General features: G+C 40.5%; 1 protein-coding gene across 1 annotated transcript; it reads right to left on the bottom strand.

Annotated features, from left to right (window-relative positions):
• Window positions 1–1,619: 1,619 nt before the first annotated feature.
• Window positions 1,620–12,125, bottom strand: LOC146515961 (cytochrome P450 2F3-like). Its single transcript, XM_085165642.1, has 11 exons — window positions 11,871–12,125; window positions 10,305–10,467; window positions 9,809–9,961; window positions 9,541–9,701; window positions 7,551–7,619; window positions 7,349–7,453; window positions 6,986–7,124; window positions 2,666–2,751; window positions 2,240–2,341; window positions 2,017–2,158; window positions 1,620–1,929 (listed from the first exon to the last, which is right to left on the bottom strand). Exons 1-11 carry the CDS (start codon window positions 12,030–12,032, stop codon window positions 1,742–1,744), a joined length of 1,470 nt encoding a protein of 489 aa, XP_085021768.1. The 5' UTR covers window positions 12,033–12,125; the 3' UTR covers window positions 1,620–1,741.
• Between the last annotated feature and the right edge of the window lie 3,524 nt (window positions 12,126–15,649).

Genomic DNA, 15,649 nt, shown 5'->3' with positions numbered 1-15,649 from the left:
CAAGAGCTGATAACAAAAAGCCAAGTCATATGTGCAGGTTTACCTTGTATGTGTGGGTAATTCACTGCTCAAACAGCAGGAAACCCTCACATAAGATCATAAACTAAATAAACTTTAATATTAAGATACAAAGAGAAAGCGTAAACAAGATTTAGATAAAAAGACCTGATTCTGTATTTTATAAATTTGTAACATACGTGTGGTTCTTATGTAGCACTGGCAACAATGATTGCACAGCTGTGATATGGAAAAACTAAAATCATAAAATGAAAATGTATCCATGTACAAGGATCACTCTAATGGCTTTAAAATATCAGTCGGCTGTTTTCAAACTCTTCTTTGAGAAAAAGAATGAACAAAAGAAAACACTCCATTTGTGTGAGTTGAAAGGCCTGTTGGATCATTGAACTGTACAGGTGCTGAACTCTATACAGACAGCACATTACGTAATCAGCTAAGTAGCAAAGGGCCAGCTGCTGCTGAGCAACCAACCTCGTTTTATTGCAAGGATTTTGTAAAGTAGATGAGTCATCGTTACTTTGCAACAAAATCTTCACCTAGCTGCTCTTGCTAATGCTGCTAGCATTATGGAAACATTAAGGCTAGCAGAGTTACTGAAGTCCATTACATCAAGACTAAAAGAATCTTGTTAATGTTTGCAAGTGCTGCACTGCAGGGAGGACTTTATCGTGAAAGCGTGGCTATAAAAGTCTAAGAATCCAAGAGATGCAGTTGGATCAAGTTGAGGATGTGCATTTCTTAAATAAGGGTTGTATAGGAATTTCTTTTACTTATGTATTAATCACATTATTTTATTGTATGATGCCTTGGTGCCACTGGATTTTAACAAGTCTCACACTCATACATTAAGACAAATGGTGGGGGTGTAGTAAGGAAGTTGGGGGAAGCAGACGACTCCACAGGAAGAGTCTTTTGTCTCTTCGAGGACTCTGGGAGGTAGCAAGGGAGTGTGAACCTTAAGGTGTGTAACAGCTGTGTACTGCCTTTTGTTCCTGAAGAAGGTATTTAACTGAGAGCCATGCTAGGCTCAGAGAGACTCTGCTGACCGTCTGCCCCGCGGTCATGTAGGCTCTCCACAAGCTTGCTTTTCTGTTCTTTGTGTGTTTGGATTAAAGAATGTTAGCTACCGCTCACCGCTCGTCTGCAGGCTTTATTTAAGGGAAAACTTCCACAACAGGGTTTCAGTAGATTTAATGCAAGTTCAAATCTTCAATGTTTCACGTTTGAAGTTTGAAATAATCATATTTTAATACTTTTTATGATCCTGTAAGTGTCTGATATTGAGTTTAAAGAGATTCTTTGAGAAATTCTTCGAGGCCTTTAATGATCATAATGATCATGGTGTGGTACTAATAACTGACAAAAGCTCAGTTATATTGTGGTAAATAGACCAAGCTTAAAAACAACTTAGTGAAAAGCCAAATCAAATGTAACTAAGAAAATGACTGAGGTGAAATGTTTGTTTGAAGTTTTATGTTGTTGGGCCAGAAACAATCTTTAATCTCTTTATGGAGTCATGAGCTAACAAATAAAGAACAGCCTGAAAATAAAAGAAGCTGATTCAAACTGTGGAAAGTGTGATATACAAGAAACAAATGTGAGTTTCATACGTTTATTTCATATTTCACCAATGCAGTAGAAATAAGAAATGGATAAAAGTTTCCCAGATAACTTCCGACCAGGACTAACTGCTAGTTAATGTCCATCTGCACACACCGCCTCACTGTGGCGCTCTGAGTTGGACTTTCATGCGGTAAGGTTTGGGAGTCAGAGTGAGCCCATAGACTGGAGTGAAGTCTGGTTCTCCTGCGTCTTCAGGCCAGATGAACTTGAACTTCCTCAGCAGAGTCACCATGATGAGGAAGAGCTCCATGCGAGCCAGACCCTCCCCGAGACACACCCGAGGACCTGAGACGTTGAAAAAAATATCGCAGTATCATCTACGACAGAAGATTTAATCAACTATGTCGGTATGTGAATCGTGTTTTCATGTACCTGCAGAGAAAGGCATGAAGGCCTCTGGTTTAACAAACTCTCCTTTGTCATCAAGGAAGTTTTCAGGGTTGAATTCATGAGGGAATTTCCACTGTCCCTCCTCGCTGAGCACTGAGGTCAGATTCTCGATGATCATTGTTCCCTGAGGACGAAATCAACCTCAAAACCATTAAGGATGCTCGTCACTTTATTGCCTCTACCTATTTAACCAGTTGGCCCTTACCTTGGGAATGGAATAACCCATCAGCTCTGTGTCTTTAGTGGTGCAGTGGAAGAGACTAAGAGGAACAGTGTTGGCAACTCTCTGTATCTCGTGAATCACAGCCTGGATGAAGAGAAGACATTTCTTTGACTTAGAGCAGAATACATGCATGCTGTCAAATTCAGCCACAAAAACATTGCATATATACTTTGAGCAATATTTTGACGAATAATCCAGTGGATCTGCAGTTCCACAGAGCAGCTGTTGTTTGACCGTCTGTGCTTTGGTTTGAGTCTCTGAGAAGAATCGACACAGCTACAAATAGAGTTACCGTTTCATTTTTACGCATTTATAAATTATTTCTAAACTTTACATGATTTTGTGTCACCATCTAACAAACACAGCACTCACAACCAAACACCTTAAATGTAAGTAAAAGAAAAATACCTGCATGTAGGGCATCTTGTGTCTGTCCTCAAAACTGGCCTGATCTTTCCCTTCCAGCACTCGGTCTATCTCCTCCTGACATTGTTCTGTTAGAACAGGACAACACAAACACTTTGCAGTACACCATAACCAGTGATATAACTATGATTTTAGAAAAGTAACATACAACATTTGATATACACTATATGGACAAGTATTTGACCACAATGCTTAATATTTGAATTCAGGTGTTTTCAGTGTCTTTGCCACAGATGTAACAAATTTTTTCAATTTCAATTCAATTCAATTTTATTTATATAGCGCCAAATCACAACAAATGTCGCCTCAAGGCGCTTCATAGATACAGAGAAAAGCCCAACAATCATATGACCCCCTATGAGCAAGCACTTTGGCGACAGTGGAAAGGAAAAACTCCCTTTTAACAGGAAGAAACCTCCGGCAGAACCAGGCTCAGGGAGGGGCGGCCATCTGCTGCGACCGGTTGGGGTGAGAGAAGGAAGACAGGATAAAGACATGCTGTGGAAGAGAGACAGAGATTAATAACAGATACGATTCAATACAGAGAGGTCAGTTAATACATAGTGAGTGAGAAAGGTGACTGGAAAGGAAAAACTCAATGCATCATGGGAATCCCCCGGCAGCCTACATCTATTGCAGCATAACTAAGGGAGGATTCAGGGTCACCTGGTCCAGCCCTAACTATATGCTTTAGCAAAAAGGAAAGTTTTAAGCCTAATCTTAAAAGTAGAGATAGTGTCTGTCTCCTGAATCCAAACTGGAAGCTGGTTCCACAGAAGAGGGGCCTGAAAACTGAAGGCTCTCCCTCCCATTCTACTTTTAAATACTCTAGGAACAACAAGTAGGCCTGCAGAGCGAGAGCGAAGTGCTCTAATAGGGTGATATGGTACTACAAGGTCATTAAGATAAGATGGGGCCTGATTATTTAAGACCTTGTATGTGAGGAGCAGGATTTTGAATTCAATTCTGGATTTAACAGGAAGCCAATGAAGGGAAGCCAAAACAGGAGAAATATGCTCTCTCCTTCTAGTCCCTGTCAGTACTCTTGCTGCAGCATTTTGGATTAACTGAAGGCTTTTCAGTGAGTTTTTTGGACATCCTGATAATAATGAATTGCAGTAGTCTAGCCTGGAAGTAATAAATGCATGAACTAGTTTTTCAGCGTCACTCTGAGACAGGATATTTCTAATTTTAGAGATGTTGCGCAAATGGAAGAACGCAGTCTTACATATTTGTTTAATATGTGCGTTGAAGGACATATCCTGGTCAAAAATGACTCCAAGGTTCCTCACAGTGTTACTGGAGGCCAAGGTAATGCCATCCAGAGTAAGAATCTGGTTAGATACCATATTTCTAAGCTTTTCAGCGCCGAGTACAATGACCTCAGTTTTATCTGAGTTAAGAAGCAGAAAGTTAGTGGCCATCCAAGTCTTTATGTCTTTAAGACATTCCTGCAGTTTAACTAATTGGTGTGTGTTATCTGGCTTCATGGACAGATAGAGCTGGGTGTCATCTGCATAGCAGTGAAAATGTATGCTATGTCTTCTAATGATGCTGCCTAGGGGAAGCATGTATAATTTAAACAGAATTGGTCCTAGCACCGAACCCTGTGGAACTCCATAATTAACCTCAGTGTGTGAAGAGGACTCTCCATTTACATGCACAAATTGGAGTCTATTAGATAGATATGATACAAACCACTGCAGTGCAATACCTGTAATACCTACAGCATGTTCTAATCGCTCTAATAGGATATTATGGTCAACAGTATCGAATGCTGCACTAAGGTCAAGAAGGACAAGCACAGAGATGAGTCCACTGTCAGAGGCCATAAGAAGATCATTTGTAACCTTCAATAAAGCTGTTTCTGTGCTGTGATGAACTCTGAAACCTGACTGAAACTCTTCAAATAAACCATTCCTCTGCAGATGATCTGTTAGCTGTTTGACAACTACTCTTTCAAGGATTTTTGATATGAAAGGAAGGTTGGAGATTGGCCTATAATTAGCTAAGACTGCTGGGTCTAGAGATGGCTTTTTGAGTAAAGGTTTAACTGCAGCCACCTTGAAGGCCTGTGGTACATAGCCGATTATTAGAGATAGGTTGATCATATATAAGATCGAAGAATTAACCAATGGCAGGACTTCTTTGAGCAGTTTTGTAGGAATGGGGTCTAAAAGACACGTTGATGGTTTGGAGGAAGTAATTATTGAAGTTAACTCAGAAAGATCGATTGGAAAAAAAGAGTCTAACTTAACATCAATGGAACTAAGAGTAGCTGTAGATAATATTACATCTGTGGGATGATTATTGGTAATTTTTTCTCTAATGATAAAAATTTTATTTGTGAAGAAGTTCATGAAGTCATCACTAGTTAACGTTAAAGGGATGGTTGGCTCAAAAGAGCTCTGACTTTTTGTCAGCCTGGCTACAGTGCTGAAGAGAAACCTGGGGTTGTTCTTATTTTCTTCAATCAGTGATGAGTAGTAAGCTGTTCTGGCTTTGCGGAGGGCTTTCTTATAAAGCAACAAACTATTTCTCCAGGCTAAATGATGATCCTCTAAATTTGTGGCACGCCATTTCCTCTCCAGATTACGAGTCATCTGCTTTAGGGTACGTGTTTGAGAATTATACCACGGGGTCAGGTACTTCTGATTAGAGACCTTAGTTTTCACTGGAGCTACAGTATCCAGAGTCGTACGTAGTGAGGAGGTGAAATTATTAACAAGATAATCGACCTCTGTTGGGGTAGCGTTCAGATAGCTGCTCTGCTCTGTGTTGGTACAGGGCATTGACGATGATAACAGTGGCTGGATTATATTCTTAAACTTAGTTACAGCGCTTTCAGAAAGACATCTACTTTGATAAAGTCCACTCTCCACTGCTGCGTAATCAATTATTGTAAATGTAAATGTTATCAAGAAATGATCAGACAGGAGAGGGTTTTCAGGAAACACTGTTAAATGTTCAGTTTCTATGCCATATGTTAAAACAAGATCTAGAGTGTGATTAAAGTGGTGGGTAGGTTCTTTTACATTTTGAGAGAAACCAATTGAGTCTAACAACAGATTAAATGCCATGTTGAGGCTGTCATTTTTAGCATCTACATGGATGTTAAAATCACCCACAATAATTATTTTATCTGAGCTCAGAACTAAATTAGATATAAAGTCTGAGAAATCAGACAGAAACTCTGTGTAAGGCCCAGGTGGACGATAGATGATAACAAGTAAGACTGGTTTCTGAGTTTCACAGCTGGGGTGGACAATGTTAAGCATCAGGCTTTCAAATGAATTAAAAGTCTGTCTTGGTCTTTCATTAATTAATAGACTGGTGTGAAAAATTGCTGCCACACCGCCCCCTCGACCTGTGCTTCGAGATTTCTGGTAGTTAGAATGACTCGGGGGTGTTGATTCATTTAAACTAACATAATCATCCTGCTGCAACCAGGTTTCTGTAAGGCAGAGTAAATCAATTTGTTGATCAATTATTAAGTCATGTACTAACAGAGACTTGGAGGAGAGAGACCTAATATTTAATAATCCACATTTCACTGTTTTACTCTTTGGTTCAGATGTGGATACTGTATTGTTCTTTCTTTGTGATTGTTTAAGTTGTTTGTTGCTGGTTTTTAGTTTGTTTTTTGTCTTTTTGGAAGCAGACACAGTCTCTATGGAGATGGGTTTTTGGGGGGGTAGCAGGAGGAGAGAAGCTGCAGAGAGGCGTGTAAGACTGCAACTCTGCTTCCTGGTCCCAACTCTGGATAGTCATGTTTTGAGGGGTTTAATAAATAATTATTAAAATTATTAAAATTATTAAAAAGCCATAAAAATTAAGCACGTAGCCATGCAATGTGTCTTTACGAACATCTGTGAAGGAATGAGTTGTTACCCAGAGCACACTGAATCAGAGTGTGGTACTCCAATCAACTAAAGTCAGCCACAAAGTGACAGACCATATGAAGTTACAGTGGGTTTGCTGAATGCGGAGGTACACAGTGCATTAAACTTGCTAATGCTCTGCTGAATCAATGACAATGCAGAGCCGTCCTCCTCTGGCATTACCATTGGCATTAAAACTATACATCGGCAGCTTCGTGACATGGGTTTCCATGGACGAGCAGCCCCTGTAGCTGTACTGTGTATGCAGTCCACTATATTGGACCTAAACATCAACAAATCATTTGCAAAAATGCTGTTTTACATTAAGGGCCTTAGTATACAGCACAGCAGTGTGCATGACTTCATGGTACAAGAGAACAAGAGCTGATAACAAAAAGCCAAGTCATATGTGCAGGTTTACCTTGTATGTGTGGGTAGTTCACAAGATAAAGAAAACCAGTAAGCAGGGTGTTGGATGTAGTGTCAGTCCCAGCAATGTAAAGATCCAAGGTGTACCTAAGGAGCTGCGTTTCTGAAAATGAAGAACCATCGTTGCCTCTCTAACAAAAAGTTACAAATGGAAAAGAAAGTGACAGACATGGTACGAGAGAGAACGGTCACAGCCACACGTATGTTCACCTTTCTGCATTAAAACTATGAATCTCGTTTTAAAGAGTTTTGTTAGAATGAATTCAAATTGATTAGTTTCTAATTCATTAAACTGCAACCTGTATTTATATAAATTCTAATATATGACATTTTAAACTGCTCCTTTTACACACACCTTTTCCAGTTCATCCAAATAGCAGTCAATAAAGTCGCGTGCCTCTCCCGGGACTCTGGTCTTCTTGTGCTCCCTCACAAAATCAGCTACAAGATTTTCTAAAGCCTAAAAAATACAAGGGACTCTTCATTTCTTACAATTTGCTTTCAACAAATAAAGTACATAGAGTATGTCCTTGTAGTTAGTGTTTTCGTTGTATTACCTCAGCATTGTTGAAGACCTTCCTGAAAGGCAGCGGCAGGTAACGAATTAAAGGAAGAGAGTCATACAGCTGTAAATAAAGAGAAGTCTTCAGTTTTCCTTTGAGCTTCAGTTGTACCTGATAAAAGATCCTCAGTATTTCCAACCACTAAAAAGGACAACATGAACTGCATTTTCACTATGTGCTTCGCTACAAGTGAAAAACCTGGGTGTTATTTTTGACTCTGAGCTTGGTTTTATCCCACATATTAAACATGTAACCAAAATTGGATTTTATCATCTAAAAATATAGCCAGAGTCCGCCCTATTCTCTCTCGGGCCAACACGGAGATGTTGATGCTTTTATTACCAGTCGCATTGATTACTGCCCTGCTCTCTGGTCTCCCCAAAAAGAATATTTCACCTTTACAACTTTTACAAAACTCTGCAGCTCGTGTGCTGACGAAGACCAGAGGGCGGGCCCACATTACACTGGTTTTAGAATCGCTGCACTGGCTCCCCGTGTGTTTCAGGATCGATTTTAAACTTCTTTTATTGGTTTTTAAATGTCTTAATGGTCTTGGGCCTTCTTATCTCTCAGATCTGCTTCTACCATATGAACCCTCGTGGACCCTGAGGTCCTCTGGTACTGGCCTTTTGATTGTTCCTAAAGTCAGGACACATACTCACGGAGAGGCAGCGTTTCAGTGGTATGGTCCTCGTCTGTGGAACAGCCTGCCGGAGGAGCTCAGGGCCGCAGAGAACGTACATGTTTTTAAGAACAGGCTCAAGACCACCTTTTTAATTTAGCTTTCACCCAACGTTTATTTATTTTATGCTTATTTATTCTATTCTGTTTTTCTATTTATTAATTTAGGTTTTACCTAATATTTATTGATTTTATTCTTATTAATTTTTATCTTCTTACTCTATTTATATTTATATTTATATTGTATGCCGTTCTTATTTATTTTATCTTTTTACCCTGTATATATCCTATTGTGTCATATCTCCAGTGTTTCCTCGGAGGGCGCTCTCTGCACCGGGGCTGTGATCGACCGTGGCTGCTGGGGGTCTGTGGGTCCTCTCAGCCTGGCTGGGGGGCTTCTTTGCCTCCCTCCTGCTGTGTGCCCGGCCTGGAGGCTGCGGTCTGTGACCGGCTCCCCGTGATAGTGTTTCCTCACCTGGCTCATGTGTGCCCAGCCAGATTTTACTCTTTAAGTGTGTGTGTATGTGTGTGTGCGGGGGGGGGGGGGGTGTATGTATCCATGTTTGTTTATGTCAATAAGAGTGTGGGGAGTGAGTTGGAGGGCGGGGTGGGGTGGGTGCTTTATAAATAAAGATTGATTGACTGATTGATTGATTTTCAGTTTTAATCTGATAATTACTTTAATCGTTTGTCTTGCTTAGGTTTTCAGTTTCTGTCTGATATACACTATATTGCCAAAAGTATTCATTCATCTGGCTGCACAAGCATATGAGTGAAATCCAATTATTAACCCAAAGGGTTTAAGATCATGTTGAATCACCCTCTTCATCTATGGCAGCTTCAACTCTTTTTGGAAAGCTTTCGACACAGTTCACGAGAGTGTTCGTGGCAATTTTTGGCCATTCTTGACTGATGATGGACGAGAAGGTCTGGCTTACAGTCTCCAGTCTAATTCATCCAAAAAGGATTGTGTCAGGTTGAGGTCAGGACTCTGTTTAGTCCAGTCAGCTTCTTCTGCAGCAAACTCACTCATCATCCATTATAGACTTGCTTTGTGCACTGGTACACAGTCATGTTGGAACAGGAATGGGCCGTCCCCAAACTGTTCCCACAAAGTTAGGAGCATGAAATTGAAAATTCAAATGAATGATTTTGCGTTTCTGGGACATTTTGTCTTTTGTTGGTGTTTTCTGCATCTTCATTCTGGATCTTAGTTCCTCTTGAAACTCTACAGACTCCACAGAGGTTGTGACACATAAAGCAGCTATCATTGTTATAGACTAAGAAAGGTGCTTTTACTCACCATAGCCCATGGTCCATTGGCTATCTTGGTATTCTCAGTAAAGCATCGGACAATAAATTGTATTAACGCATGATCATAATCATAGCGTGTGGCAAAAAGGACTTGACAGATGATATTGGAGGCCGCATTGTGGAACATAACTCGAGGACTCATGGTTTTACCTGCGCAAGAAATAATGTAACAGCACAGAATTGTGAAATAATGCACAATAACGTGACAGGGAAAAAAGCACTACCCAATTTAGCTATGGATGCACAGATGGACCTACCAACACTCTCTTCCAGGGTACTAATGATGTGTTTTATCTCCTTATAAATCCTGTCCTCCATTGAGTTCTTCCCCAGACCAAAGTTCCGCAAAGTGGTCAAAGCAAAGCGACGATGTTCCTTCCAACTAGAGCCGTAATCAGCCATAAGGACCCCTACAACAAGTTTAGTAGCTCAAAGAGGAGAGAACCTAAGAATAGTTCATGTGGTTATCCTACAGGACAGAGCTGAACTTTGCCTCCTCTTAAGTAAACTGGCAACATTTTGTGATCTTTTTTCTCTTTTGGTGGAATTTTAATTTGAATATGTGAATACAAATTCACGTCTTTTTTGTAGTCCTACCTAACATCGCATTGAATTCAATTCATTAAAAAAAAAGTATATAGCACCAAATCACAACAACAGTCGCCTCAAGGTGCTTTATATGAGTGAACAGTTGTTGGGATTTGGACATATCACATGACATATGTCTTATATTACATGTAATGTTTATTGTACCTTTCCTCTTGGTGATATCACTGACAAACAAGTCTTGGGGTCGTCCAGCAAAATCAGTAGCCTTTGTCACTATAGCTTCTTTGATTGCCTTCATCCCATTGATGATTACAGCCGGTTTGAGACCGATGTAGATGCTGTAGACATCTCCATAGGACTTCCTCAGCTGGCAGAGAAAATAACAAGTGTTTGCAATTATTTTATGACAAATTCAGATGGATATTTTCATCAAATCTTGATGTGGGTTCAATCATCCAGTTAAGGAAACCTCGAAATGTGATTCTGCTCATTTGGATGTAGCATATCTGAGTCTTACTGGAAGCACTGAAAATACAGACAATTGTTGCTATGTGCAAATGTGCATGGAGATTTGTCTAACGTCATACTTTGTAAGGCTGTAATACAGTCCTTAAGCGTGGTATTAGTCGGCTGTTAGTGGTGGTTGTGTCAACGTAAGTCAAGCTCAGATGGACAGACCACAACGGATGTGCTCTGTTCACTGTAAGTAGATGTTGAAGGTTTTTTCAGTAGGTGTCATAAGTAGCTAGTACTTGTGTGTATGTGTTACTCCTCTGCATTTGACCCATTCAGTGAAGCAGTGGGCAGCCACCAATGCAGCCCGGGGAGCAGTGTGTAGGGATGGTACCTTGCTCAGGGTAGCTGTTCAGTGGAGTCGAACCCCCGACCTTACGATCATGGGGCAACCACTCTACCTACTGAGCGGTCCCTGCTTTTTGCAAAAAATAAAATGTTACCCATAACTTGTTCAACTTATGGTTCACCTAAGCAAGCTCTTACATCATCTGACAGAAATGACAAAATAATAAAGTAGCTAGCTAAAAAAAAAAGCTCAGTGGAGGAACTGATATCTAACTACAGTAGAAGCGACGGTAACGTGCTTGAAACTCACAGTATAACCTTAAAGCTACACACATTTGCAGATCTGCCATGGCAAAAGTTATTAAATTGAAAAGCTGGGTGATTTATGACTGATGACTTACTTGTATTTTCAATGCTTCCAACAATGTTTTTCTGCTATTAATCTCTATGCACACTTAAATGATTATTTACACATTTAAAAAATCCGATTTATACACTGAACATTCTGAATACCCGTCTGCAGATCCCTGCACAGACTCACAAACCTTTGTACAGATTAACAGATTTAATTACACATCTCCAAATCTGATTTGATTTCAAAACAATCCAAATAACAAAATGTATGACTTGGAATATGGGATGGATACACAAAGGGTGTAGCTAGTGCACTCTATGCAGACATTGTGTTATGCAATCACATAAAGGAACGCAGGATTGGTTACCTGTGCCATTATATTGCAAGATTTTCAGTGCTTTAAAAAGTATATTAATTTTTACAACCATTGTTTTACATTTGTAGTTTTTAACCTATAGCAATGATGGAATCTGTTAATGTTAGGAAAAGCATAATGATGATCATATGTCTTTGTAACTTAACAGACCCATTTAAATACTAATAACAGTCATTACATCTGTGCCATAAAATAGCCTATTTAAAGAAAATAGCTTTCATTGCAAGTGTTTTCTTACTCTCTCAAAGTCCTTTAAGGGGTTCTCCAGTCTCAGCTGTAAAATGTTTCCCAGTAGGGGCAGGATTGGGGGTCCTGGTGGAAAGTTCTTTGGTCTTTGGGACTTGAGTTGAAGGATGATAAAGAAAATGCAAAGCCATAGCAGCAAAACTGAAATCAACATGGCAGAATCAATTGGACTGCAAAAAGAGGAGTAGCTGGATGACCTGCCAGAAAAGCTTAGCTCAGCTCTGCCTTTGCTAATGTTGACTTTTCGCCCTGTGTCAACTTCCTGTCAAGAGACAAACCACTTTCAGATTAAAGCTGACAACTCAGCGTCAAGTGAAGTTACCCCTCAGACAATAAGTAACAAGAATTTATAGAAATGGAGGGCCAAAGGTAAATGCCAGAGCTCTTTGAAAGAAACTTGACTCCACTGTTATCTTCTCCTGTTATCTCCACTGGACTGACACGTTCAAAGTTTATCTTAATTATGAAAGTTAACTATAGATGCAGTGCAACTGCCACCACTGACACCAACAGTGCACATACTCTTTTAGTTGTAACTTTTAGAGCTCTGCACGGTGAAGCTCCCCAGTATATCTCTGACCTGTTGAAACCTCATGCTTCATCCCGAGCACTTAGGTCTTCAGGTCAGAGGCTACTGGTGGTCCCACGTACCAGGTTTAAAACCCGTGGGGATCGGGCTTTTCAGGCACGGAGGCTGTGGAACTCCCTGCCGTTGTCTTTACGCTGTCTAGACTCTACTGACTCCTTTAAAAAGCAGCTGAAGACATTTTTATACAAACAGGCTTTTAATTAATTTTAACCTGTATGTCTGATCTTATTGTAAAGCACTTTGTGATTTTTATCTGTGAAATGTGCTATATAAATAAATTTTACTTACTTACTCTCCAGACACTTTATTAGGTACACCTCAGTGTTACCAAATTTAACCCATTTTTGCCCTCAGACATAGACTCAACAAAGTGCCTGCAACACTTCTTACAGATTCTGGTCCGTACTGACAGGAAAGCATCATGCAGTAGTTGCAGATTTGTTGGCTCCACATCACGTTCAAAAAACTGGTTTGAGATTATCTGAGTTTTGTGATATGGTGCTATCATGCTGCTGAAAGCAAGTCAAGGTGTTTACTTTTTGTTCTGTGTGAAAGGTAAGTGAGGAGAAAAGTCATTCTGACTCAACCACCTCCAGATAAATGCAGATTAATCAGTGTTATGACCAAAATCTCATATCCTGATATAAGACATTTATCCTCCCGACAACAATATATTTCACAAAAATTGTACACTTTCTGTGAATCTCGGGCAACTTGACTTGCATGTTCAGCTGCGTGTCGTGTACCTGGAGTCGAGTGTTTTGACCGATGCATTAAACTATACATTTTTAGACATAAGTTTTAACGGCCGCCATCTTCGATGTATTTACTACACGGCGTGCTGCTGTTCTAATGTTTGAGTCTAAGGTTTATTTTGAGCACCTGACGGCTCTTTTTTGCTTCTCATCCATAAACTCTCTCCACACTCTTTCACATGACTCTTGCGTAGGTGGTAGAAGAGGTTTGCCGTGTTTGAGTCTGAGGTGGGGGCCGGTTTCCTGCATAACTTGCATCGTACAGTTCTCTGGTCTATGTCACACTTTTCATAACCGAATGATGTCCATGCTACAGAGGTAGCCACTCATTTAGGAATAAGTTTGGATTTGTTTGGACTTGTACTTCTGTTTGGAGCTACCTGGTTCTGCCTCATCTTTACTGGTCATACTGGTATTCTTTGTGCCTGCATCCACGTGGTGACTCTAAGTGCCATTTATACTTACTTTAGGTTTTTATTTGAGGTCATTTGTTTGATGCATATTCTGAAATTTGATGTTTGAGAATAATGTTTGATGTCATCATTCCAGTTTATTTTGAAAAACCTCAACAGGATCTTCAGCTTTATTGTGAAAGGTTTATGTGGAAAATACACAAGCGGACAGCGGAGTCACACGATGGGTTTACCGTTGTTGTTGCTAATGACAACGCATTAAAACAGTCGCTTGTCCATCTGTAGTGTTGTTATCTTAAATATAAGAAAAAAAGACAACTTTAAGAAATTAATATAGCCTCTACAGTGACCATCACCATAAAAAGTTTATTTTGCAACACCACGAAACAAATGATAGTGTAATATTAAACGATAGACATTTTCCTATCGTCATCCGATATATACTGTTATATCGAACAGCCCTAATCAGTGTCACGTATTGATTAACAAGAAATTGGAATACCAAAGGTAAGTAAGCGAGCTTTGGAGGCCAAAGGTAAGTGCTGGAGTTGAAAGAGAAAAAAACTGAACTCCACTGTTATTGATTAATTATTCATCCCGAGGGAAATTGGGTCAAGGCTGCCAGCCGTGCCAGCGCCGTCTTACCCTTCCCACCATACATACGTTACACAAACATCACATGGGGAAGACAGGTCAGAGAGGTATAACATGGAAAAGCACAACATGAGGAAAGATAAGGAGAAAAAAATAACTCCCCCCAGACTGAGCTCCAACAGGGAGATCAGTTTGAGAACAGAAAAAAACACCTCTGCACATGAAAAAACTCTAAATACACCAAAGAAACACATGGCAAGCAACAGGGTGGGTAAAGGGTGAGAGACAGCTGATTTAGACAGTACATCCGGGCCTGCAGCATAAGCGCTGGTCTCCTTGATCCACCGTCAGCATCGGAGGGGAATAAGCGTCGAAGGCGTTTGGAGGTGGAGGGGGGATGAGTGTACATCTGCATGTGTATATATGTCTGTGTGTGTGTGTCCAGAGTTCAGCTGAGACAGTGTCCTTCGCCCTGCCAGGCTAAGTAAACAGTCTTCCAGCCAACACAGGTGGCCTTGCGTAGGATAGGAGGAACAGTCAAAGCACAGTCTGTTATCAGGGTGTTGTTCAGCTCCAGCCTTGAGACCACAGCTGGCGCCAAAGGGGGTATCCGCATCAAGTGATGGTGGTTTTTACTTTAGTGCGAACAACTCATGTGAATTTCAAAGATGTTCTAACAGTCCGACACTGGTCTCTCAATCTCCCGTTGGAGAGCCGTGAGCTTCTCTATGATGTTATCAAACTTGCACTCCGTGATGTTGTCATTCTTGAGCTCAAAGAGCCGATTTCTGAGAACTCAGTGAGCTTCGAGATGTAATCCAATTTGCACTTAGAGGTCTTATTCTGAGTGTTCACGGCAGCCATAAGCTTCTCCAAGATCTTATCCATGCTGCACTCAATGAGCCCATTTTGAGAAACTCACGCCTCGTCCCATCGTTTCAATCCCAGCGGGCAGCCTTGTGGGGGTTTGAACAGCCTGTTCCGCTTCCTTAATTCTTTGATAAGTCAGGGCCAAGCCAGCTCCGATCAGCAAGAACTGTTATATGATGAATCAACACATAAGATGATGATAACAGTTGTGAACACCAACCATAGATGCGTTCTTTGCTGATGGGGGACATTCATACATATAATTGCTGGACACTTTATTAGGTATATCTCACTATCTCACTACATTCAAGGCTATCCATCATCTCTCGCCTTCATACCTCTGAACTTGTTCAGATCATCATTCCTTTTCGGTCTCTCGGATCTTCTTCTCTTTCCGTCCCTTCCCCCGGCTAGCCATTGTGGGGCGCAGGGTTTTCTGCTGCTCTGCCCCCTAAGAAACATCACTCATCCCTCTTTTTAAGTCTAGACTCAAAACTCACCTGTTCACAAATCCTGTTTGTGTAAACTGTGTGTCACAGAATCAAAGGCT

The sequence above is a fragment of the Neolamprologus multifasciatus genome, chromosome 7 (assembly GCF_963576455.1).
Source record: "Neolamprologus multifasciatus chromosome 7, fNeoMul1.2, whole genome shotgun sequence".
NCBI lineage: Eukaryota > Metazoa > Chordata > Actinopteri > Cichliformes > Cichlidae > Neolamprologus > Neolamprologus multifasciatus.
The sequence above is the reverse complement of the archived record's forward strand: the minus strand, read 5'-3'. Positions and strand labels throughout refer to the sequence as shown.

Bases quoted from the DNA above. Each gene is read 5' to 3' on its own strand.
- LOC146515961 (XM_085165642.1), bottom strand. From the start codon at position 12,032: ATGTTGATTTCAGTTTTGCTGCTATGGCTTTGCATTTTCTTTATCATC. The intron at 10,468-11,870 runs GTAAGAAAACAC...TTTCTCTGCCAG, and splicing joins CCTTAAAGGACTTTGAGAGA to CTGAGGAAGTCCTATGGAGA. The intron at 9,962-10,304 runs GTACAATAAACA...AACTTGTTGTAG, and splicing joins TGATATCACCAAGAGGAAAG to GGGTCCTTATGGCTGATTAC.